Raw genomic sequence first — 26088 nt, 5'->3', positions numbered from 1 at the left:
AGACCCAAACGCACAATAGCCAAATAAGCTGAAGGAATGACCGTTTTGCTCTGCCACCACCTGTTAAATGCACGAATTGAAGAAAGTGATCGGCTATAACATTAGTGTCGATACCTGTAATGCCCAACCAATGATGCACTAGGGGCCATAACGATGAATATATATTACAAGATAAAAACAAATGCTATGATGTCTCCACTAAGCCACACTCTAAAACACACAAAGAAGCCTCTGAAGAAATAACCCGTCTATGAACCAGGTTGGACTTAGTTGGTAATCTGTCACGAAGCAACCTCCAGGCAAAGATAGAGACCTTCAACGGCACCTGATTATGCTAAATCAACGATGTTGCAGGATCCGTAAGAGGAGTATCCTTTGTAGTCAGCAAATGATAGGAACCACGAAATGAGTACCCTTCAGAAGGCTCCGGCAACCAAACCCACTTGTCTGAAACATTAGCATGCAGAGAAACATCAAGCAATAAAGTCCTACATTCCTTTAACTCCTCCTCCTCCCACGCCCACAATCCCCGCCTCCACTTCCACGCCTCCCTTCCCTGCTCAACACCAAGAGAGCACAAACTCGCCACTATAATGAATTTGTTCTCGTAAAGATCAAATAGGCGAGGAAACCTCACACACAGAGATGCCGACCCTAACCACTTATCAAACCAAAACAAAGTATCGGAACCATCCCCCAACTTCTTTGACACACACTCCCCAAACCAGCCTCCACCAATATCACAGCCCCATCCCTAATCCTCGCCACCTCCCTCCACCAAGAAGAACAACTCCGGCCCCCAACCTCCTACCTATTTCGCCATAACGGGCGACTAAAACTCGATACCAAAAACCACTCCTATCAACAAGCATCCTCCAACACCATTTTCCTAACAAAGCCTGATTAAACTTCTTCAACTATCTCACCCCCAAACCTCCAAACTCCTTATGGAGGCACACATTATGCCACCCTATCCAAGATATTTTCCTATGATCCTCACTCCCACCCCAAAAAAATTTATTAAACAAAGATTCAATGGAAGAGATTATACCTAATGGAGCTTTGAAGAAGGAAAACGCATAGACAGACAGAGAGGTCAGGACAGATTTTAAAAGAACCAGGCGACCGCCAAAAGATAAGAAACGACTATTCCAACCAGACAGTCTAAATTTAATCTGATTCACAATAGGATCCCAAAAAATCAATCGCCGAGGATTACCTCCGATAGACATACCCAACTACATGAATGACACCTTGCCCACTTTGCAGCTTAAAACAGATGCCGCCTCATTTAACCACGAGGGTGCAATATTGACACCAACCAAATTGCTCTTATGAAAGTTCACCTTCAAACTTGACATAGCCTCAAATAAAACAAGTGCAGCCTTTAGAGCACGGACATTTGCCCAACTTTTAGTTCCCAATAACAATGTGTCATCCGCAAATTGAAGATGAGACACCACCACCAGATTAACCGCTCCAATACTATAACCAGTAAACAACTGAGTCTGAACCATAGAATTCATCAGAATATTAAGACCCTCTGCAGCCAACAAGAAAAGAAACGGTGACAAAGGATCGCCTTGCCGTAGCGGGAACTCGTCTGTCGGACTACCATTAACAAGTACTAAAGCCGTAGCTGTACTAACACACTCACAAATCCACTTTCTCCAAAGAACCGGGAAAGACATACGACCCAACATAGAGTCCAGATAGCCCCAGTCAACAGAGTCATAAGCCTTTTGAAAATCACCTTAAACAACATAAGATCTTTCTTTAACTTTCGAGCTTCATCCATGGCCTCATTAGCTATAAGAATACCATCAAGAATTCGTCTATTTTTAACAAACGCTGACTGAGAATCCGAAATTACAGAACCAATCACCCCACGAAGTCTATTAGCTAATAATTTTGCAAGAATTTTATACAGACCCCCCACCAGAGAGATTGGTCGAAAATCATTAAGGCGTTGTGGGCTATCAACTTTCGAAATGAGAGCAATAAAAGTAGTGTTGATACCTTTGGGTAATTTACCATTGCGGTGGAACTCAGATACAAAACGCCAAATCTCATCCTTCAACTCTAGCCAAAAATCCTTGATAAAACCAAAGTTAATTCCGATAAAATTCATATCGTAATTTTATTGATAAAATTAATAGACTCCATTTTTTTTTTTTTAATAAAATGGATCCCACAAATAATTTAATATCGTTGCATTTTGATAAAAATTCATTTATTATGATACAATTTATTTGATGAGGCCTGCGATAAATGAAATAAATGAAGAGAGAGAGAGAGGGGATGTCTCTATAATCATCATTTTCTATAAGTACCAAATTTTTTTTTTTTTTTTTGTACAAGTACCAAAATATTTTACTCCGTAATAAAAATACTTATTTAGTTTGGTGCTAAATAGGTAAAACATCCTTTAGTATGGATGTTTTAAGAGAATCACAATACAAGGAGAGTGGAAATCACTACAGAGAACATGAGAGAGAAGTCTATGTGTCGCCCAGTGAAAACAACTTGAAAGTTGTTGTACCTAGAAAAAATAGATTTATGACTATGAGTCATATTCCAATAGATTGAATTTTACATATTGAATATCATCAACTACTTGTTTACAATCCAGGTCAAAAATAACATTACTCAAAACTGAAGCTAAAATTTATTGCATAGCTTTATATAAACTCCAAGATTCACATGTAACATCTTAAAAAGTTAAAACTTCATACAATACCAATTCCATCTTGCCATCACAAGTTGGCCTTGGTCATCTCTCACACACATATCAGCACTTGAACATGATGTTGTTGAAAAATAACTCTATCAACATTACATTTGAAGAAGTCAAATGGAGTTGATTCCGAAAAAATGTTAGGAGTGTGTGAATTGGACTTAGTCTAGTGATGATATTGTGATGCGAAGAGTGTAGCAAGTCTTAAGCTCAGATAATAACACCATCAATCGATTTAGTTTTGCAATCTCAAAGATTTTTATTTATTTTTTTCCAAATACTTCATGCTACAATAGCAAACATGCATGGACATTTGACTACCATTCAGAGATGTGAAACCTGCACACACAAAACCTGCAAGTTTGCTCAGTTTGGGAGACAATTACTCCCAAATCTCCAGATAAAATAAATTATCTTTGGACTGAGTCCATTCTCCTTGAATTTTAAGCTCCTTTATATTGGCCAAGATCTTGTACTGTTATCTATCAATTTATCAACAATTTGTAATAGACAGACCACTGTGATTAAAGATTCTAAGTTTCAACTACTACTATAGAATTTTGACAATTTCATGGATCAATCACTACAATTTCAGCAAACTAACATTGGTGATTCATTCTAAAGATAGATATCGCTAAAAACAGAATGTATACATGTGTATTATTTTTGCTTCTGCATTGAATGAGACCTCTAATAAGTGATGGGTGTTCAAAGTTTGGGGTGGGGGCTCCGGAAGTATTGGGGCAAACGTGACACTTACGGTTCAACAGTTATAATGTGAAATTCTAATTATTTTAAGTCTAATTTTTACTTTGCTCATAAAAAAGTCTAATTTTTCCTTTTAGAGTAAAAACTTGTGGCTCAATTAAGTACTCGATAAAAAATAATATAAATTAGTTCCTAAAATTTTAAAAATGGGTACAAATAATCTATTTATTATAATGAGTTTGAAACTAATTCATCTTACGTATAAAAATATTAAAAACTATTTTGAATATTATTTTTTTGTTCGAGAGAAAATTTTCATTGGACAAATTGAGTATTCACTCTTATTTTTATTTTGAAAATGAGAAATAAGCAGTTGTAGCGTGTAAAAATAAAAAAACTAATGGTCCACAACTGAACTACTTTTGGAAAAGTTAATATTAGAAGAACCCAACTTTTAGCAGATACTTTTACAAAATATTCTGTCAAGTATGGATTTCTAAAAGAATAATAACTTACAGTATAAGTTAAAATTATCTATACATCTGAACTTTTCTCCAAACACCAATAAAATTATATAATAATATTCTTCAAAAAAAAATTATATAATAATATTTATAAATAAAAAATAATAAACTTTTCCTAATTAAAAAGTTATTGTAAAAAGTTAGTTCAAACTATCCCAAATTGAACTTTGGAGTCCTCTTCAACTAAACAAAACACACAATTACGCTTTCGCCCATTTCCTATGAACAGTGAACACGTTCTCAATTGCCTTGAGCCATATACTTACTCTCTATTACCTATCAATGTATCATCAGTTCATCACCATTCAACTGTGTTTTAAAGTATGAAGCACTAACATCGACATAGGATACGATACTACTCTAATGCATTGATGCCGGTAATAATTTAATAAAATAAATTATTTAAATGCAATTATATATATTGATGTTTTACATTAACACGTGTTGGACACTATATACGCATTTATTTAGAGGAGTTGGTTCTAGAGAGGTTTTGATTGATATCCAAGGGCTTTTTGGTCAAAACAAGCTCATCATCAATCATGTGTTCTAAAATAATCTAAAACATGTGAGATACAAAAACAAAACAAGATAATCAAACAAGCAAAAGAACAATGGAAAGTGTAAGTAACATTGGTTTCTCTTCAACATTGAGAACTTCTTTGTACACAAAACTACTTTCAAAGCAGAGGAAACAAAAATCGCCATGCAGTTTTATGATTCCTCTCAACTACTCTATTAGGATGAACAAAATTTGCTGTACACTATCAGAAAGTGGGATTGAAGAGAATCCTACCAGCAAAAGGGTATCTAAATCTAATGATTTGATGGAAGAATACAATATAGCTATGAAAAAGATGATGAGGAACCCTTATGAGTATCATCACGATCTGGGTCAGTTTCATCTCTCTCTGCGCCTATTTGTTTTGCCAATTTCTATGTAAATTCAATTGCTACTTTGAATGTTTGATATGATTATCAATATGAATAGTATACTCTTGAGAGATAGGAATGAATGAAATTGTTGGTTACTGTTACATTAGATTTAGGTGGTGCTTGATAAAATAGAAGTATAGAACTATAAAGGTGTCATTTTTTTTCTTTCATTGTATTTGGTTTATGTTGGTTAATCTTCAACTATTGTATTGAGTATGTGCCTTTTAAATTTAAACCGGAAGGGTGTTGTTTTGGCTGTAGGAGTTTCAGTAGAGATCCTCTTCATTTCTGAAAAGCTCCAATTTTGAAAAGAAATGGAGAGATTCAATACTATAGTTTTTCGAGTTTATTATAAAGGATGTAGAAAGACATATTTTGAAATTGGTAACATTTATCGAGTCTTTATACACTAAAATTGTGGTAATGCAAGTATGAATTTCTTTTAAGAAATTGAGAGAATCTCTTCTATACCCCTGTTATGTTCAGTGGTAAAGATTCTATGTCCACTTCCCATTCCAATAGTATCTTGTTTGGATAAACAACTTAATTTAGTGTTTATAGCATAAATGTTTATCATACAAGTGTTTATGTGTAAGCTATTTCTATAACAAAAGATAAAATCAAATCAAACAATTTTCATATAAGCTATAAGTCGTTTTCATAAGCTTATGCAAATAAGTTGAAAAGAACTTAAGAACATGTTATAAGTTGTTTTCATAGCACTCCCTAACAGATCTTAAAATGCAAACTTTATGTTTTATGTTACTTCATAAAGTTTAATTTGAATTACAAAGCACTTCACTTTTACAATTGATGTGAATAGCCAAAAGAAAACCATTTACTTTTCATTAATTGTTGATTTATTTATCCACAGTATGTCATTCAATTGATACTATCAGTGATGCCTAATTTCAGGTATGAATTATACAGTTATAACTGACAATTTGATTGTGGGGTCCCAACCACAGAAACCTGAAGATGTAGATCACCTTAAGAAGGAAGAAGGTGTGGCATATATTCTAAACTTGCAACAGGATAAGGATGCTGAGTTTTGGGGAATAGACTTGCAGTCAATAGTAAAAAAGTGTCGCGAACTTGAAATTAGACACATGAGGAGACCTGTAAGCAAACCCCTTTTTAGTACATTAATTTAGAATATACAAAACGTCCATGCATTATGTGATAACCTAGACAATGCTCATGAAATGTTAGCTCAACAGTAGGAGTCTCTGGCGTTGTAATTTCTAGGGACAGAATCCAAAACTCGTCGAGGATGATTGTAAAATGGCCCTTAGTGCCACTTTAAATAATAATAATTTCCCCTTTCCCCAATTTTTTTAAAAATGTGATAATCTAGACAACATACTAAAATATGTTTGTAGCTTAGATTGTATTAGGAAATAAGGTTTTGAGTTGTCATGTTTACCACTTTATATGCACACTTCAAGGATCAATATACTTTTACTGCAACTTTGACAATATAACATGTCAGAAAAGTTATTCCGACTCTTGAAATAGTTTCAAGTTCGCTGAATCTGTTGCCTACTTGTTTTTGATTGAATTATCATTTACATGTTGTTTATTTACATTATTAGGCAGTAGACTTTGATCCAAACTCTTTGCGAAGTGCACTACCTAAAGCAGTGTCATCCTTAGAATGGGCAATTTCTGAGGGAAAAGGAAGAGTTTATGTGCATTGTACTGCAGGACTTGGAAGAGCTCCAGCAGTGACAATTGCTTATTTGTTCTGGTTTTGTGACATGAATGTAAGTCTTAAACCCTCACCTTGTCTTTGAATCAAAAAACAATTTACATGCAACTTATTTAACATTTCATATGAGTATTATTGTTGCACAAAACCTCTTGGTTTGGTGGGAACAATTAACAAGGTTTTCCTTGAGCTGCTAAGAGTAGAAAAGACACTATAAATCAGGGCCTGTTTTGATTTGCTTATATAAGGTTATCTATTGACATAATCACTTGTGAGATTGTTTGGAAGAGTTTATGGAAACAACTTATGACATGTCCATAACTTGTTTTCAGCTTATTTCCATAAGCTCTCAATGATAGTTCATGAAAACAACTTATAGCTTATATAAAACAGTCAAAATTTATTTTATCTTTTGTTATAGAAAACAGTCAAACTTATAGTTCAAGTCCTGGAAACAGCCTCTTGTGTAAAAAAACAGGGTAAGGGCTACCTACAATACACCAAATGGTGGGACCCTTCCTGGACCCCTGCGTATGCGGGAGCTTTAGTGCATTGGATTGCCTTTATTTTTATGAAAATAAATAGTTTATATATATAAGCACTTATATAGTTTAGTTAGCGCTTATTAAGTTATATATCCATACAGAGCCTCAATCTGACATGGATTCAAATTTCTTTAAGTGCTAAAATTTTCACAAATGAATATGGCCTTTTATTTTTTGCACAGCTAAATGAAGCCTATGATATGCTAACTTCAAAGAGACCTTGTGGACCAAATAAAAGAGCAATACAAGGAGCAACTTATGATTTGGCTAAAAATGATCCATGGAAGGAGCCATTTGAGAGTCTTCCAGACCATGCTTTTGGGGATATAGCAGATTGGGAGAGGAACCTGATTCAAAACCGTGTCCGTGCTCTTCGTGGAACCTGACGAATTAGGTATGTTTCTATTGTGAAAATCAGCTCCAGGATATTGGATTTTGTGTGTGTGTGTGTGTGTGTATATGTGTGCATTATGTGATGTTGAGATGCAATGCTATACTTGTGATTGACAGGTCAGTGCTTATGGAGATTCCTACACAAGTTGTTGTCCTTTTGCAGGATTGGTATGAGATGCCATAGTGCTCAAAACTTGAGAGACATTTTCAAGCATATTTATATAGGTATATTGCCTGTAAATGGTACGAAATATTCCATATAGTATTGATTGGCAAATAATAAATCAACTTTGTGGCTTATGTACCATGATTGTAGAATGTAGATTTAGTAAATAATATCTGAGCATTCCTCTTCCGTTGGATCTAAATTCTGTTCTATACACAGCTTTGCTAGCTATTTCATGTCTCTAATTCAAAGCTGACACATTGTGTTGTGTTAAAAATTGAATTGTCAAGGAAAGTTGTTGCAAATTCTCTTAGACAACTTTTTGGGGCCAAAAAATTTGTTGCAAATTTGCTATTAATTTTTTTTGCTCTTTCTTTATTTTTTTAGAAAATGATCGCATATCTTATTTATATATAAAAGTTCTTAAGACTCTTAGACAACTTTTTGGAAGAAAAAAAAAATTGCAAATTTTCTTCCTAATTTTTTGCTCTTTTTTTATTTAGTTGTTTTTTTTTTTTAAATGATATCATGTCTTATCTTATATATATATATAAGTTCTTAATTATCTTAGACAACTTTTTGGAGGCAAAAAAGTTGTAGCAAATTTCCTATTAATTTTTTTGCTCTTTCTTTATTTATTTTTTTTAAGAAAATGATCGCATATCTTATCTTATTTATATATGAAAGTTCTTAAGACTCTTAGACAACTTTTTGGAAGAAAAAAAAAATTGCAAATTTTCTTCCTAATTTTTTGCTCTTTCTTTATTTAGTTGTTTTTTTTTTTAAATGATATCATGTCTTATCTTATATATATATATATATATATATATATATATATATATATATATATATATATAAGTTCTTAATTATCTTAGACAACTTTTTGGAGGCAAAAAAGTTGTAGCAAATTTCCTATTAATTTTTTTGCTCTTTCTTTATTTATTTTTTTTAAGAAAATGATCGCATATCTTATCTTATATATAAAAGTTTTAAAGTCTTTTAGACAACTTTTTGGAGTAAAAAAAGTTGTAGCAAATTTCCTATTAGTTTTTTTTGCTCTTTCTTTATTTTTTTTCGAAAATGATCGCATATCTTATCTTATGAATAAAAGTTCTTAAGACAACTGTTTGAAGTCAAAAAAAATTGTTGCAAATTTTTTTTCCTAATTTTTTGCTCTTTTCTTAGTTTTTTAAAAATATGATTCTCGTATCTTATATATAAAAGTTTTTAAGTCTCTTTCCTAAAACAAAAAAGAGTTCTTAAGTCTCTTAGACAACTTTAAAAAGTTGTTGCAAATTTTTTCCTAATTTTTTGCTCTTTTTTAAGTTTTTTATAATAAAAAAAAATTGATCTATCTTATATATAAAAGTTCTTAAGTCTCCATATCTATTTTCAGTAATTGAACCTCAATTTACTATCATGCATAAATTTGAAAAATTGTTCTTTAAGAGGTAGTTGATGTATTTGTTTTTTTATTTATCTCCATTTTTGGATCTATTATATTAATTGTGATGGAGTCAATAAGAGATTTTAAATAATGGATTACTAGGCCTTTACCCCCTGTAATATAGGTCACTTTTGGTTGTCTCCTGTAAAAAAAAAAAATTGGATTCGGTCCTTGTAAAATTTTTTTGTTTTGAAAAACCCCCCTAAACCAGCTGACTATGCATTTTTGTTGATGTGGCATGCTGCGTCACCTTTTTTGGTTGACGTGGCGCGCTGACTGTATAATTTTTAAAAAAAAAAATTAAAAAATTTAAAAAAACAAAAAAATATTATATAAAAATGAAATAAGAATAAAAATATTCTTAAAAACGAATAAATTCTAGAAAAATAAAAATATTAATAAAAATGATTAAAAAAACGAAAATAATTATGGAAAAATTAATATATTTCAAAAAATTCATATTTCCATAATATTTTCAATAGAGGAAAAATTTAAAAATTCTGGAAAAATAAAAAAAAAATCATTTTTTTTCGAATATAAGAAGTTTTATTTTATAAAAAAATAAAAATTCAGCAACTTACAATATTTCGAAATTTATGAATCTAATGAGAATAGAATTAAAAATGAAAGTTCAGATTTTTCTTTCGAAATTAAAAAGTTTGTTTTTTTATTTTTTATACAGAAAATCAAAATATTGGAAAGTATATTCATAATTAAAAAAACATAACATTTCAGATTTTTTTTTTAATAATTTTTTTGAAAATTTCGATATATATTAATGTTTTTTTTTTATTAAATTTTCTAGATTTTACTAGAATTTTTATATTTTTCCAGATTTTTTTCATTTTTATTTATTTTTCCGTAATTATTTTCGTTTTTTAATCATTTTTATTAATATTTTTATTTTTCCAGAATTTTTTTTTTTAAATCATAAATGCTACGTGTACCCCATAAAAAATAAAAATAATTATACAGTCAGCACGCCACGTCATCCGAAAAAGGTGATGCAGCATGCCACATCAGCAAAAATGTACAATCAGCTGGTCTAGAGGGGTTTTCCAAAACAAAAAAAAATTATAAGGACCGAATCCCAAAAAAAAAAATTACAGGGGGTAAAACCAAAAGTGATTTATATTACAGGAGGTAAAGGCCTATTAACCCTTAAATAATTCTTATCTACAATCTCGCTGATGGGATAATATAAAGTCTAAATTACGTAGAGGGTTTTATTATTTGTCTTCTGAAACCATTATCAATGATTTTTTCATAACAAGGATTGGACCAAGGGTCGGCCCTAATCCCTTATCTTTTTTCATTGGTTTTGGATGTACTTACGAAACACGTCCAATTGCTAGCACCAAGATATAATCATTTTGCAGATGATATAGTTTTAGTTGGAGAGTCGGGAGATGAATTGAATGGAATTTTGAAGACTTGGAGACAATCCTTATAAGAGTATGACTTTTGTCTGAGTAGAAGTAAGACATAGTATATGTAATGTAATTTCAGCAAAAGAAGAAGTAGTTGTACCTTAGAGGTGACAGTTGGAGATCATATCATATAAGTTACACAATTTAAATAAAAGTATATGTAAATTATCGTATTCAAGTTGAATTTGAAATGGAGAAGAGCCTCATGTGTTTTATGTGATACAAACATATCGTTTAAGTTGAAGTGAAAAAATATCAGACAGTTGTCAGACCAGTGATGTGTTATGGAACAGAGTGTTGACCGATTATGAACCAACACGAGAATAAAGTAAGTGTGCGGGGATGGAGATGTCGCGTTGGATTTGTTGTTGTTGTTGTTGTTGTTGTTGTTGTCTTTTGATCCATGTACTCGACCATAAAACAATATGACGTATTTATGTCCATTGAATCGACCTCACTTAGTGGGATAATGTTTGGGTGTTGTTGTTGTCGTTTTTTGGAAGCATTAATGCGTGTTCAACAACAACTATTATTTCATTTCATGATCAACCACCATATTTATTAGTCAACGAGATATCAACTTCTCGTGCATCGAACAGGTCCAAGTACCGGTTAGACATTAAAAACCTAACGGAGTGGACCAATATGATTAACGACAACTAAGATAAGGGACGAATTTACAAATTTTAATAGTTATAGGACCAATTTAAAACAAAGAATTAAATTAAGAGATCGTGTGATTAATTAATATATACTTGATTGTCATATTCTACAATCCGCAAGAGTCTCTTTTTGTTTTTGAAATAATTTAATTCATTGTTTTTTTGCTGTTAGAATTTAATTCATTGTTTATGACAATACCTTACTTACGTTTTGACTTTTGAGCATAAAAAAAAAAATGTCCATAGTGACCTCAACATTCACATAGATTTAAAATTACATTTAATATCTTGACCAAAAAAAAAATTACATTTAATACATGATAATATGTATGGTTAATAGTGTTTTATCCCCTGTAATATAGGTCATTTTTGATTTTCACCCCTCTAAATTTTTTGCTTAAATTTCATCATTGTAAAAAAAAAAAAAACAAAGTGTATTCATTGAAGATTTAAAGTGTATTCAACTATATTTACTCTTTTTATATTTCTATAATAATTTAATGATTATTATGCTACATGCTTATTTTTCATACATGGATAAAATAAATATTTAGTTTTGGTTCACCAATGTCTATATAAACTTGGTTCTAACAAAAATTATTGTAAGAAAAAGATGGAATCTACAAGAAAAATTTCTCTAACAATGGTATTTTTATTGGCTTTTTTAATCATAGCATCAGGTCTAAAACCGACAGGTGATTTGTGGTATTGTGTAGATATTATAATTTTTGTCACCTTTTATATTTTATCATTCAAATCTTAAATGTTTTGCGAGCAATAATTATTCTTATATTTAAGTATTATTTGTCTACGCAGATATTCGTATGGAATCACGAAGTAGGAGAAAGGTTCATGAGTTCGACCCACCAAATTGTAAATCAGATGAAGATTGTAAGAACTTAAAATGCCCACCCTCATTACCATTCCCATCATGTGAAATAGATAGGTGTCGATGTAGTAACTGATTTAAACTAACCACAACCAATAAAATCACTAGTCCAAGACCCTCTTTTAGCAACTGAGCAGTGGATTATTGGGAAAAATCATTTTGTTTGGACGGTAATAATATATAAAATATGATTTTGAAGAGGTTATCAAATCATATATTATATTGTGTCAAAAAAAAATCATATATTGTACTAAAATCTTACAAAAATGAAATAAAAATGTTGGCTACTTTTAATTTTGATTAGCTTAGTCAACTTTATTTTATATAATACTCCTTCCGTCCTAAATTGTATGACGTTTTGGCCATTTCACACGTATTAAGAAATGTAATTAATATTGTGTGGGGAAGAGAAATTATGAGTTGTTTTACAAAATTATCCTTAATAAATGGTATGGAAAAGATAAATGAAATAATTGAAAGAAGAAAGAGTAATTAATAGTTAAGGATATAATAGGAAGAGTAACATTAATATTTCATTGGTATTGTAAAGCGACGTATAATTTGGGACAAATTTTTTTTCCAAAGCGATATACAATTTAGGACGAAGGGAGTATGTTAACTTTATTCTACACTTTAATTATAATAATGATAGGAAAGAGATTGGGATGTAGGACCAACTTGCTGCTTATCATTGCTTGTCTTAGATTTTAATCTCCTTCAATTACTCCCTTCCTTCAAAAAAAAAATCTCCTTTAATTACTCCCTAAAAAAAAATTCCTTTAATTATTATTTTTTAAAGAAAATTGGTAAGGTTATTTTTTAAGCAATGATCAAATTGATAAAGTGATTCAAATATCTTTCACTTGTGTTACACTATGGTAGTAAATAATTCAGAAACTCATGATAAAGATAGAACTATCAATTATCACCCAAAATTTTTCTCAATGCCTTTTTTTATTAAAATTTACATGCGAGTGATTTGTAAGGGCTGGACAAAAAACTGTTAACCAGCCCAAACCGCCCGGTCCGAATGGCCTGTTGGCGTGCGGATCGGTCTAAACGGGTAAAACAGTTTTGAGTGGATATGTACGGGCGGGTTCGGATTTTTGAAATCCAACCACAGTAACCCACTTCCGACCGTATATACTGCAGTATGCATATATACTCAAGTACTTTGAAATATCCGAAGAAACTGTCCGAATAAACCGTCAACCGACGAGACCGACACCGAAATAAACCACAAGCTTAAACGGACGGAGATGGGTGCTATATTCCCACCCGCAGTTACCTTCGGATTGGGGTTTTTCACCCGAAATCCGACCGAGACCGCCCGATGTCCACCCCTTTTACATTGCATTCTTTGAATGGAATTTTGTGGAAATATAGGTATTAACCAATTTAGATTTATGTGGTCCATACTTTTTGTTTAAGACGGCTCGCACCTGAATCTTCGTCTTGTAGACTCAAGAAATATTGAAAGAATAAAGATAAAGAATGGACCAAATTCCCAAAATACCATCATAATGGAAAGAGAGAAAAAGAAATAAAGCAAAAAACATAAAGACTAAACATGTATTTGCATAAATCAAATAATTGAGATAAATGTTTAATGAATTTCTCTTTGAATTTGATTGCTAAGTAAAATAAATTTTGATGAGACTTTATTTACCTCTCATCCAAACTCAATAACCAAAATAAAAAAAATAAAAATTTTGCATACATAGAGGACCACTAAAAGAATATATATTAAAGGAAAAGAAATTGGGTTGATTTTAAAAAGGTGGTTATGGTGGGTTGATTTATATAAATACCACCATCATTGTAAAATACAAATATTTTCACTAATAACACATGCTAAGCTTCTCAAAAAAAAAATACATGTTAAGTTTAAACTAGCTAGAATCGATCATGTGCACATGTCAGTAGGTGACACAAAAACAAAAGAGAGAGAGAAACCAAAGAGTCTTAATCATTTTTCTAAAACTTGCATAAAGTTACATTAAACATATATTCTTTAATTGGTTCCTCTATACATGGAAACCTCGTCTATAAACAACAAAAAATCATGTCATCTCCTTAAAAAATAAAAATCATGTCATCGTAAACTTAACTCAGTTGATAAGGATAATGTATAATATAAGTAAGATTTAGGGTTCAAATTTCGGACACCACAAAAAAAAATTATGAACCAACATATATTCTTAGTTATTATTAGGGTTGGGAATAGGTCAAGCCGCCCCTCAAAGGCCTATGACTCGGCCTACTTAAAGATCGGCTCGGCCTAACTCGTTTATTAAATAAGTTGAGCTCAAGCTTTTTAAAAAATTCATTAATTTAAATAGGTCAGGATAAAGCTTATAGAAAATCATACTAGACTATCAGATCTGACCATATATGTGTAATTATATAATATATACTTGTATTAACCTCTACAAAATGAATGTGATATAACTCTATAGAATTTTATTGGATATATGCGCGCGCACGCACGGACACATCAATAAATAAAGTGAGGAAAAAATGAATGTGCATACTTTAGTGTGTTCCCACTCAACTTCCTTATTTCTTGTTCTCTTCCATTATCTCAACAACAATGAAACCTTTACTTTTCCTTCTCTTCACATTCTCCTTCTTTTCTCAAACACAGTTGCTAACACTAGTTTCCTCAGCCACAATAACTCGGCACTCTCCTCTCAATAAAATCCACCCTCATTGACCCTCTAAATCATCTCAATGAATGGAAAAACACTTCCTCAAACTCATATATATTTGAAAAACAACACAACATAATTTTAGATAAGAAAAACAGAATTGTAGATTTTAGATATATACAAACATTTATCTGATAAAAAAAAATAAAAAAAAACAGAGAATCCTAATTCATAAATAATAATAAAGTACATTAATTTCACCAATATGTTCAAAAGTGTTATTAATCAAATTTAAATGTAAAGGATAAATTTGTACAAAAAAAAAATGTAAAGGATAAATAGAAAAACCTAAATAAGAGTTTGTAAAGCAAGTTATTAAAAACTGACATTACTTTTCTCTTCCTTTATTATATGCTCCTTCTCTTATTTGTATGTATCTACGTCTCTTTCATTTCAACCCTCCAACTCCACATTACAATGGGGATATTATACTAGGTATAAGATATCCTTAGGTGTGGCACATAGAATCAGTTATCTTCATCATGACTGCAATCCTGTAGTGGCACACATGGATATCAAACCTCGCAACATTTTATTGGACGGTCAGATGGAAGCGAAAGTAGCTGATTTTGGGATTGCCAAGTTAATTCAAATAGATGAGCTTGAGTCTACGATTATTGGTATCCAACTATCCATGGTTACATCGCTCCAAGTCAGCACAACTTTGATTATTTTTATTATTGTTATTTATCAAGAAATGTTCTTTTCTTGTTATTCCATTTTCATTATGTGCATGCATTATTAATTTATCTTATATAAAGAGTGCATAGATATATGAAGTGAGTGAGAGCATGAACTAGAATTTTATTGGATACTACATTATATAATACACGTGTATTAGCTTCTATAAAATGAATGTGATATAACTCTAGAATTTTATTGGATATATATGTGTGTGTGTGTATAGAGGCTAATACACGTGTGTGTGTGTGTGTGTGTGTGTGTATATATGTGTGCGCGCGCGCGCACGCACTAATAAAGTGAGGGAAAAATGGATGTACATGCTTTACAAAATTTTATTGACCTATTAGTCTTTTAAAAAATATATGTTAATTAACTTCTTTTATAAATAAACAAAATGCTATATTTAAAATTGTTAGTACAAAAGTTTTTAGACAGACTTTTGTCAAAAAAAAAATAAAAAAATTTAGACAGGCTAATAGGTGAGGTCCGGACTTTTAAAAAGGTCAGGTCAGACTTAAAATAAAGTCTTTGAGAGACTAATAGACTAGATTTGAGCTTTAATTTTTTCAACTAGATTTGACCTATTTAAGTAAAATCTGGCTCGGCCAGCATATACCCACCCTTAATTATTACCTATGTGTCTCCAAAATTCCATAGCAAATGCATGTAGTGTACTCTCATTCACCAATAAAAAAAATTAATGACAAGAAAGAAAACAACAAACTAATTAGAAGACTTTGGGATTTTTGTTCAGAGCTTACGTAATTATTCAAAATGAAGAAAAGAGAAACACTCCCTCCGATCTTATTTATAAGAAAAAGTCACAACTTTTAAGGTTATTTATTGTTTAAAAGACTTTTCTAACCCTCATTTAAGGGAAAAATACGTTTTTCATCCCTGTAATTATAGGCCGTTTGATTTTTCATCCCTGAACTTACTAATCCTTTCATTTTGCCCCTGTAATTACTAATCATTTGAAAGTTCGTCCCTCTTCTCGGATAATCACTACCACGTCATCAAATTAGCAAAATGGCATAGGAATTGACAAAAATACCCCTGGCTTATTTTTAAAATTCTGAAAATTATTTTTATAAATTAAAAAATCTGAAAATAATTTTAAAAAAATTCTAAAAATATTTTGAAAATAACTTTTTCGAAAAAAAATGAAATAATTTTTCACATAATTTTAAAAAATATATAATCAGATTTTTTCGAAATTAATATTCTGATTTTTAAAAAAATCTTTAAAAAAAATCAGCTTTTTTAATAATTTTCGAAATTATATATTCTGATTTTAAAAAAAATATATAATTTTCCATTTTTTTTCATATTTCAAAAAATATATTTTTAAAAATTATATAATCGTAAATTTTTTCGAAATTATTATTATGATTTTTAAGAAAATCAGATTTTTTAATAATTTTTGAAATTATATATTCAGATTTTAAAAAATTATATAATTTTATATTTTTTTCATATTTCAAAAAATTATATTTTTTTAAATTTTTTTTATTTTTTAAAATTATTTTCAGATTTTTAAATTTTTAAAAATAAGCCAAGGGTATTTTTGTCAATTCCCATGCCATTTTGCTAATTTGATGACATGGCAGTGATTATCCGGGAAGAGAGACGAACTTTCAAAAGATTAGTAATTACAGGGGCAAAATGAAAGGATTAGTAAGTTCAGGGATGAAAAATCAAACGGCCTATAATTACAAGGATGTAAAACATATTTAAGCCCTCATTTAATGTTGATCTTTTCAATATTAGTGGGTATATTTGATACTTCACAAATTTTTATGAGGGTATATTTGTAAAAACATTCAAAAAAATTACAACAATTAATGATTGTCTTAATTTTGATGATTTTTGGTTTTTTTTTCTTATATAAAGGACCGGAGGGAGTAATTACTAATTCTTCTGAAGAGATTTTTTTTTTGAGAAATTAAAATTTCATGTAACCCATTACTAGTGATAGGTTGAATTACTAAAGTGGAACACACTATCCCGAAGGGGTACACATAGCAAATAGAGGAAAAGTTTCACATGCTCTCACTTCATACCCTCATAATTCTTGGTTTATAAAAATAAAATGAAGCAAAGAGAAATAATTCCTCTAGTACTATAAAGTGAAGAGCTAAAAAACAGGTGAAGTTTAGCATGGGAAATGCTAATTTTTCCCATAATGGGAAAGTTAGTTTTTAACCATTAGATCAAACGAAGAACACATCTTTACCATACTCCCTCATCATTAGATTTTGTAATTTTATTATTTTAAAACCATTTTTAAAAACAAAAAATATATTTCGAAATTAAAATAAACATATAAAAATAAAAAATAAATTTAAAAATATGGAAATTAATTTTCCAAAATTTTAAAAAATATAAATAAACTTGTTTTCATATGGGAAAGGTCAATCCTTTCCCATCATGGGAAAGTTGGTATTTAACCATTAGATCAAATCAATAAAATAATTTTATCATACTCTCTCCACACTAGATTTTTGTACACACTTTTACTACCATTCCAAATTAAAAAAGGATCAGATTATTTTTTTTCAAACATTCTAAAAAGTTTTTTTCAAAATAAAACTTTTTTTTAGTATAAAAACAAAAAATTAGATAATATTTTTTGAAAATAAAAAACTTATTTTCCAGAATTTTATTTTATTATAAAAATAAAAAACTTTAATTTAAAAAAAAAGGATTTTTATTTTATTTTTCAGAATATCTCATTTTATTACGAAATTAAAAAAAATTAGAAAAATAAAAACTTATCTTAGTTTCCAGAATTTTAATTTTATTGAAAAATAAATAAATAAATTTTCAATTTTTCAAATTTTTTTCTAACATTCAATAAATGAATTACAGAATTTAAAAAAAATATATTATCTGAATTTTTTTCTATTTTTTAAATTTTTGGAAATTAATTTTAAAATTATTGGGAGATAGTGTGAAGAAAAATATAGTATTGAAAGAGCATGTTAAGAATATGTTATTCACTTAATCCAATCGTTGAATCCAACTTTCCTATGGTGGGAAAGAATTGGCTTTTTCCATGTGAAACGCCAAATGCTTATTATCTGCAAAATGATTGCAAGTGGAACTATGGTTGGAACACAATAACATTAAGTATTTACTTTTACCTCATGTTACTTTCAAGCATAGCTTTCAAACATTTTCAGTGTTCCCTTGAGGTGCTAGCTCTATTCAAGCGAAGAAAATCAATAAATGAGCTGGAGAGGGCCATAATCTTTAACAACAAAAGTTTCTACATCAAAATACAAGAAAAGGGAGCAAATATTCTACAATAAGGGAGGCCTGAACCATCTCTAGAGAGAAAAGGAAGGATGAAACTTGGGGGGATTCCCACCATTGAGAGGAGTAGGTGGACAGACTCTGCGCATTCCTAGCCATAACATCCGCAACAGAATTCCCTTCCTTGAGTATTGTATGAGAAGACACAGTTAATTCTCTGAACCAGCTCCGTGCAATTCTTCCCTATAGTCTTCAACTGTCGATTTATATGAATGGATTGTTACCGATAAAATCAAGGCTTAATATATTATTTGATCCCTTAACTTATTTTTTATTTTTATTTTGATCCCCTAACTACAAAATATCTCAATTTGGTTTCATAAATTTTCTGCCGTTTACTATTTTGGTCCTTTCCGTTAGTATTTTGCAAAATTTGTTAACTCCTTTCCACATGTCAGTTAAGATTCTTGATCGACGGTTGGATTTAAAAAGCACACATAACATATTGTGGACTCCCAACATATGATCATTCTTATTCTTATTCTTATTATTATTATTATTATTATTATTATTTTTATTATTATTATTTTCATTACCAAAAAAAAAAAACACAACGATTTCCTCTTTTCTTCTTCTCCATACGCGCATCAATTTCTCCTTCTTGAACCACCATTACTCCACTGTCTGACATCGTTTTACCACACCACCACCACCACTGAACTACTCTCATCTTCCCCATAATGTCTGCAACAAAACCCCTAAATTTATTTTGGGATCGAAAAACTTTCACCGACGATCACCGCGTCGGAAACTAGTGCGACCTCGCCGGCGACCACTACTTAATTTCTGCAAAAACTTATGAACCATGGAAAAACAACACAGTGTTGCAACAGCGCCGGAAATCATCTACGCAACACAACACAATGCTGTAGAAATTGTTAGGGGATGTTCAATGAGACAATCACTTAAATTGTCAGGGGAGTAGTTTTCATTTTGCCATTCTCATTGATTTTGTGAGAACTTGTGCATTTGATAGCAGGAACCCACTTCTTTGTAATTATTTTTATGATTTGGATATTGAACATTGCTTTATTCATTCACACTGCTAAAGCTACTTGATTTAATGAGTAGTAATTGTGTGATATTTTTTGCAGTTTGCGTAAGTTGTTTGTATTACTAATTGATTTCAGTACTGCGTTGGAAGAACAAGAAAGGGAATTATTAAACCATGGAAGAACAAGAATGAGAAGAAAATATATCAGAAGAAGATGAAGATGGAGTTTTGTATTTTTTTTATTTTTGGGTTTTTATTTCTAGTTTTTCATCTTTTATTGTTATTGCTGTCCGTAGAATTTATTGTTGTTGAAATTGGGATTGGAATGTTTGTGGTTGTTGAAAAGGTTGTTGTTGTTGTTGATGGTAATGAAGAAGTTGTCGTTGATGGTGATGAATAAATTGTTGATGGGGATGAAGAAATTGTTGTTGTTCTGTTTATGGAACTAGATTCATAAAGAAAGAAAGTTGCTGAACAATTGTTTTTTGTTTTGGGTATGAAGTTAGAAGAAAAAGAGGGAAGAAGATGACAATAAAAATTATCGTATGTTGTGAGTCCACGGTATGCTATGTGTGCTTTTTAAATTTATCCGTTGATCAAGAACCTTAACTGGCACGTGGAAAGGAGTTAACATATTTTGCAAAATACAAACGGAGATGATCAAAATAGTAAGCGACAGAAGAATTATGGGACCAAATTGAGACACTTTATAATTAGAGGACCAAAATGAAAACCAAAAATAAGTTAAGGGACCAAATGATGTAAATAATAATAATACAAAATACAAAATACAAAATCCTAATTTGTAAATAATAATAATAATATCCTAATTTGTAAGTAATAATAATAAGTACATTCATTTTATCAATCGATTGAAAAGTGTCATTATCCAAACAGAAAAAAAAAAAAAAAAAAAAAAAATTCAAATGTAAAATATAAAGAGAAAAATCTAAATAAGAGTTTATAAACCAAGTTACTAGAGACTAGCATTACTTTTTCTCTCCTTTATTATTTGCTCCTTCTCTTCCAATGTCAGATATATATTGCATCTTAATCTCTTACTGTGTTCCCACCTGTTGGAAATTCTGCCTTAATTGAGGTCCGTCCCTAGTCGCCTAAATTGCGACCTTTGGTTGGCCTTCATTGCAGCCTCCAACACCTTCATTGTGTTGGCTTTGAGGGGGTGGATTTAGTCCCACATCAGATAGATAGGACTCTTGAGAAGAGTTTATAAAGAGGAGGCACTCCTCACCTTACAAATCGGTTTTGTAAGGATGAGTTTGGCCCCAAATTTCAACACCACCCAACTTCCTTATTTCTTAACAATGAAACCTTTTCCTTTCTCTTCACATTCTCCTTCTTTTCCCAAACACAGTTACCACCACTAGTTTTCTTTGCCACAACAACTCAGCACTCTCCTCTCAATAAAATCCACCCTCATTGACCCTCTAAATCATCTCAATGACTGAAAAATCACCTCCTCAAACTCATATATATTTGAAAAACAATACGTCTGGCTCACGAAACGCATCTTCAAAAGTTAAAGAAAGCTGCAAGCACTGATTCAGTGTCGGTTAATCTCACGCCTGCACCTTCTGCTGGTGACATGTCTGTATCCCAAATTGTGCCTCACTCTTCTGAATCTACTCCTTCAGGTTCTGGTTATCCTAATTCAGGTCGTGGTCGTGGAGGAGGACGTTTTGGCAATATTCAGTGTCAGGTCTGTTTTGAGTTTGGGCACATTGCATCCTATTGTTACCATAGGTTCAATCAACAGTTTCAACCTGCTATACCTCATGAGTGTCATGGTCAAGTTGGCAGACATGGCCTCTATGAGTTTCCAAATCTCAAGTTCCTTCCAATCCATCAGCTCAAGCCAGTCCCGCCTCTTGTTTTAATTCTAGTTCTAATCCTAGCACTGGTATACACTCCTCTACTGATGTACCTAAACATTTATCTTGTACTGCTTAATTCAATCGGCACCTAAGTTTAATCGATAAGAGAAAAATTATCAAATTTGGCACAAAAGTTTGTCTAAATTTGGTTGTACAAAATACTCATTTATCCTTAAATCGATAAGAGAAAGGAAAAAGGAAGAAAAAAATTGTGTTAGATAGAATTTTTTTTTAACTACCTTGTCATGACTTCTTAGACAAGTTATTGTTGTTGGAAAATACTCTGCGGCCTTTTTAACAGCAGCACACATCTGCAGACCTTACCAGATCAGAATAATTATAGGAAGAATAGAAATTAGACAGTAAAATTGAGTAGAATATCACACACATACATTGTCCGACATGAAAGCACAGTAAGGATTAACCACAATTGGTGAAAAAGTTCCATCATAGTCCAAAAGCAGTGCAATTATTTTGCCTTTTGCAAAGTTCCTAATTTGATCAAAAGTTGTAAGTGCTTATATATTTTAGCTGCAAAATGAACAAAAATAAAGGCAAATAAAATAGGAGGCGTTAAACAAAACACCTGCTTTTCCTATTTTTCATCGTAAAGAGAATTCAAGTCATTTATCGACATAAATAACACCATCCTAAAACTGCAGAACTTGGATACGGGATACTAATTGAAATAGGGGGTGATTTCTTGGTTTGAAGTAAAATTCTAAAAGGAAGCATGCAAGGATATACCTCTCAATCGGTCCTTGTACTATTCTACAATAACTCTGGAAACACATTATTTGAAATTTAATATACCCATAAGGACTGCTTCAAGAAAAAACATATACAGAAGGGATAAAGGGCACCTTTGGTTCATCAAAAAGTGTAGTGGTCTCTTGATTCACAACCATTTTCGTAACTGGGGATATTCATTGAAGAACCACATAAAGAAACTCGGTCATCTAATTCAATCAGTGTAATTTAATCTTTTCTGAGTGTTATTTTTCCTCTCTTTCCTTTTCAGTATTGGTGTTAAAAGTGCCAATGTCGTTGCAAATTCTTCTGAATTTAAACGGTATCCCAAAGATTCCATCCCACCAATAAGATCAACAGCACACTCCTTATAAGCTCGGGAAGAAAGAAGACACGTGAGGAGGTAATTACAAATCATTGGCTTCAACATGAAAACCTTCTCAAGATTTTAAGAAAATATTTTTACTGCGTCATTTTTCGGAGATTAAAGCTATTTGATTAGCTTTTGACTCACATATTATTTCACAACTGAACATTTAATTTTCTTTTTTAAGAAAAAGGGGAAAAAAAGTTCAAACTACCCCTATTTGAAAATATTTTTTTATTAGTTTTGAAAAAGGTTTTAAAATGAAAAGTCAAGTGGCAAATGAGTATTCGTTTGTGTTTTTTAATATTGAAAAAAAAAAAAAAGACTTGAAGTAAAGTTAAATTGATTGGAGTTTGATTAAAAAAAGAAAATAAAAATGCGGTCACTTGATTTGGATCAAGGTTTATTATAAAAATATATATTTTTGTAGTTTTGTACTATTTGTATATTTTTGTTGTTTTTGAATAATTGGACAAATTAAACTAACGGAATATAAAAATAAAAACGTAGGTACCTCGTGGTGGCGTTGGACCACCACAACTAAGAGGCATTATAAATCTATGTAATAAAACAAATGACGAAAATAAATATGTAATATGTGGAATAATAAAGAAGCATGAGAATTAAAAAAATAAAATGCTAAAGAAAAGAAAAAATGCATGAAGAAGAAATTAAAAAAAGAAATGCGAAGGGGCCACCGGTTCTCTTTATGATGGAATCTCTTTAACTTTGGAGAGCAGTTACGGCCTTGCAATTGGAATGGAATAGAACAGCCACGGCAAACACCTGTTAATGATGGAAGCTTTAACTAGAAAGAATAGCTGCGGTTAGAAATCAATTCTGAGCAAATTGAATTTAAAATAGAACAGCCTTGCAGCCATAATAATGAGAATAAAGTAAACAACACATCTAACATGTAGCAACGAAAATTATCGCACAACCGCATGTAGCAGCACACAAATAGAGACACAATAGCAACCAAAAAAACACTCAATTGGAATGCTATAGAATACGTGTAACAGAATAATTGGAATTGAACATAATGAAAATAAATGTGTAGTAGCAATAGAATTTAAATGGAATAACAAAACATGAAATTGAAATTGGACTCATGGATTGAATTGCAGCAACACAACTGAACTCAATCAGCAACTAATAATATAACAAATAATATGTAAAAGCACGGCGGCAATGGATTTAATGGGATTGGGAATGAATTAACATGGCAATCAAAACTAATAAGATTTGGAATTAAATAAACGTAAAACAAGAGTTCTCAAGGTTCTAAATGATGCAATAGCTATCGTGAATTAAATGTTAAAAACAAATGAGATTATAAACGTGAATGAGTAATAGCAACGTGAATGAGCAATGACAATGGCAGCATGAATGCAAAGAATAAAGAGACAATTGAAACTGTGAATTAAATTGAAAATAGTTTGGAGAACCTAAATAAATAATAAAAAAATAAAAAAAAAGCAGACTAAGATTTTTCTAATAAAACTGAAACTGAAATTGAAATAAGACTCTGTTCTCCCCCTTTTCTTGATGAATTGGCTTTCTCCCCCCTTTTCTTGATGAATTGACTCTTTCTTTTATAGCATCTTGGGTAGGGTTAGGGTTTGTTAAAGAGAAGCAACAAAATTGCCTTGGCTTGGGGAGGAATGAACTCTGCAGATTGAGTGTGATGCGTGATAGGCTGTTTGGATTTGAACTTGGACCATTTGGATATTATCATTGGACAAAATAATAAAAAAAAAAAAAGAAGGGATAAAGACTAAAAAATAAAATAATAGTAAAAGGGATAAAGACTAAAAAAAAAGGATGAGATTAACATAGAAATAAAGAAATATTTTTTTAAAACAAAATTAAAGTTAATTAATTAACAAGAAAATCTTAAATAAAAGATGGAATTAAAAAATGAAATAAAAAATAAAAATAAAGAGAGAAGAGGGCCCGACTCGGAACCAACTATGAGGTATTTTAAAATACCTCCCTGCCTAATTTTTACTGAAAAGTTAGAGATTGATCATGGTTAAACGACACGTGTCAGTGGGACCTTAAGTCAAAAATTGGGGTATGACACCTTTGTTCCTTACAAAGACTTCTGATCAAATGTACACAACTTGTAGCATTGATTTTGATATTGAACTCATCAAGAACAGAGAATATAATTAATGCTTCAGATACTTTTCCTGCCTGACATAACCCAATAAGTAGAATTGTATATGGAACTAATTTAAAATCTCTGGCCTTGAAGTCCACTTCAAGTAAACTTCGAATCACTTGTTCTAATTTTTCTCCGAATAAATATTTTTCTAGAGTACTGATTGAGTCGTTGTCCCGACTAGGAAGGCTCTTCAAATATTCCAAATAAAGAGTGAATGCCCGTGAGACCTTGCTCTTTCTACATAAACAAGTCATAAGTGTTCTATAAACTGAGAGGGTAGGTTCAGAGCCAGTCTTTTGCATACGCTGAAAAACCTTAAAGGCATCATCTTCTCTGTCAACTATGAACAACCCTTTGATAATTGTCCCATATGTAACACTATCGGGTGAGAGACCCTTCTTTTGCAGTTCCTCAAAAAGATTATAAGCAGCATTAAATTCACGATCCAAGCAAAAGGCATTGATTAGAATGTTGTATGAAATGATGTCAAGCCTAAGGTCGCCAGCATGATCAGTGATTAACTTGTAAGCCTTCAAAATTTGTCCCGCCTCACACATTTCCTTCACCTTTTTCTGGAGACTAGCACCATCAGAAACTTGACAAGAACCTTGAGAAAGACTGAAGCGAAACGAATATTTTCTCCCGACGTCCATCTTGTAAAATAAATTCATTGCTTCCTCAAGATTTTTAGCTTTGCACAGTCCATTTATAAGCGCATTGAAGGTCACAATCGAAAGTTCACATCCAAGCTTCTCCATCCGATTAAATAATTCTTTTGCCTCAACAACCATTCCTCACTTACACATTTCACATATGAGAATTGTGTGCGTGCAAACATTGCGCTCGGAAATTTCAAGATGAAGAGACTGTGCTCGATTCAAAAGACCTACATCACATAAACCTTGAATTACAACATTGTAGCAATAAGCATCATGAGTTAAACCTATTTGATTCATCTCCTCTAACATCTTACCAGCTTCACCAACCCTTCCCTCCTCCGACAAACCACGTATCATAATAGCGTACAAAACAACATCAGGCACAATCCCCT

The 26088-nt window shown here is 31.3% G+C and overlaps 2 protein-coding genes and 1 long non-coding RNA gene across 3 annotated transcripts; 1 reads left to right on the top strand and 2 right to left on the bottom strand.

The window, feature by feature from the left end:
- The first annotated feature begins 4563 nt into the window (after nucleotides 1-4563).
- Nucleotides 4564-7997, top strand: LOC25489853 (phosphoglucan phosphatase LSF2, chloroplastic). The gene is made up of 5 exons (XM_013606084.3): nucleotides 4564-4863; nucleotides 5821-6026; nucleotides 6501-6671; nucleotides 7344-7555; nucleotides 7672-7997. The coding sequence occupies exons 1-4, from the start codon at nucleotides 4584-4586 to the stop codon at nucleotides 7545-7547; spliced, it is 861 nt and encodes a 286-aa protein (XP_013461538.1). The 5' UTR covers nucleotides 4564-4583; the 3' UTR covers nucleotides 7548-7555; nucleotides 7672-7997.
- A 12777-nt stretch (nucleotides 7998-20774) lies between these two features.
- On the bottom strand, nucleotides 20775-22946 carry LOC112419991 (uncharacterized). Its single transcript, XR_003010201.2, has 3 exons — nucleotides 22143-22946; nucleotides 21990-22061; nucleotides 20775-21838 (listed from the first exon to the last, which is right to left on the bottom strand). It is a non-coding gene; the product is annotated as an uncharacterized lncRNA (long non-coding RNA).
- Nucleotides 22947-24916: 1970 nt separating this feature from the next.
- Nucleotides 24917-25828, bottom strand: LOC25489851 (pentatricopeptide repeat-containing protein At1g79540). The gene has a single exon (XM_024779011.1). It carries the CDS (start codon nucleotides 25826-25828, stop codon nucleotides 24917-24919), a length of 912 nt encoding a protein of 303 aa, XP_024634779.1.
- Between the last annotated feature and the right edge of the window lie 260 nt (nucleotides 25829-26088).

Source organism: Medicago truncatula, chromosome 3 (assembly GCF_003473485.1).
Source record: "Medicago truncatula cultivar Jemalong A17 chromosome 3, MtrunA17r5.0-ANR, whole genome shotgun sequence".
NCBI lineage: Eukaryota > Viridiplantae > Streptophyta > Magnoliopsida > Fabales > Fabaceae > Medicago > Medicago truncatula.
This window is presented reverse-complemented; position numbering and strand designations above follow the sequence as displayed.

Excerpts from the sequence above, each read along its gene's own strand:
- LOC25489853 (XM_013606084.3), top strand. The coding sequence starts at position 4,584 with ATGGAAAGTGTAAGTAACATTGGTTTCTCTTCAACATTGAGAACTTCT. Across the intron at positions 4,864-5,820 it reads TGAGTATCATCACGATCTGG|GTATGAATTATACAGTTATA; the intron begins GTCAGTTTCATC and ends GCCTAATTTCAG. Across the intron at positions 6,027-6,500 it reads TTAGACACATGAGGAGACCT|GCAGTAGACTTTGATCCAAA; the intron begins GTAAGCAAACCC and ends TTACATTATTAG.
- LOC25489851 (XM_024779011.1), bottom strand. The coding sequence starts at position 25,828 with ATGGTTGTTGAGGCAAAAGAATTATTTAATCGGATGGAGAAGCTTGGA.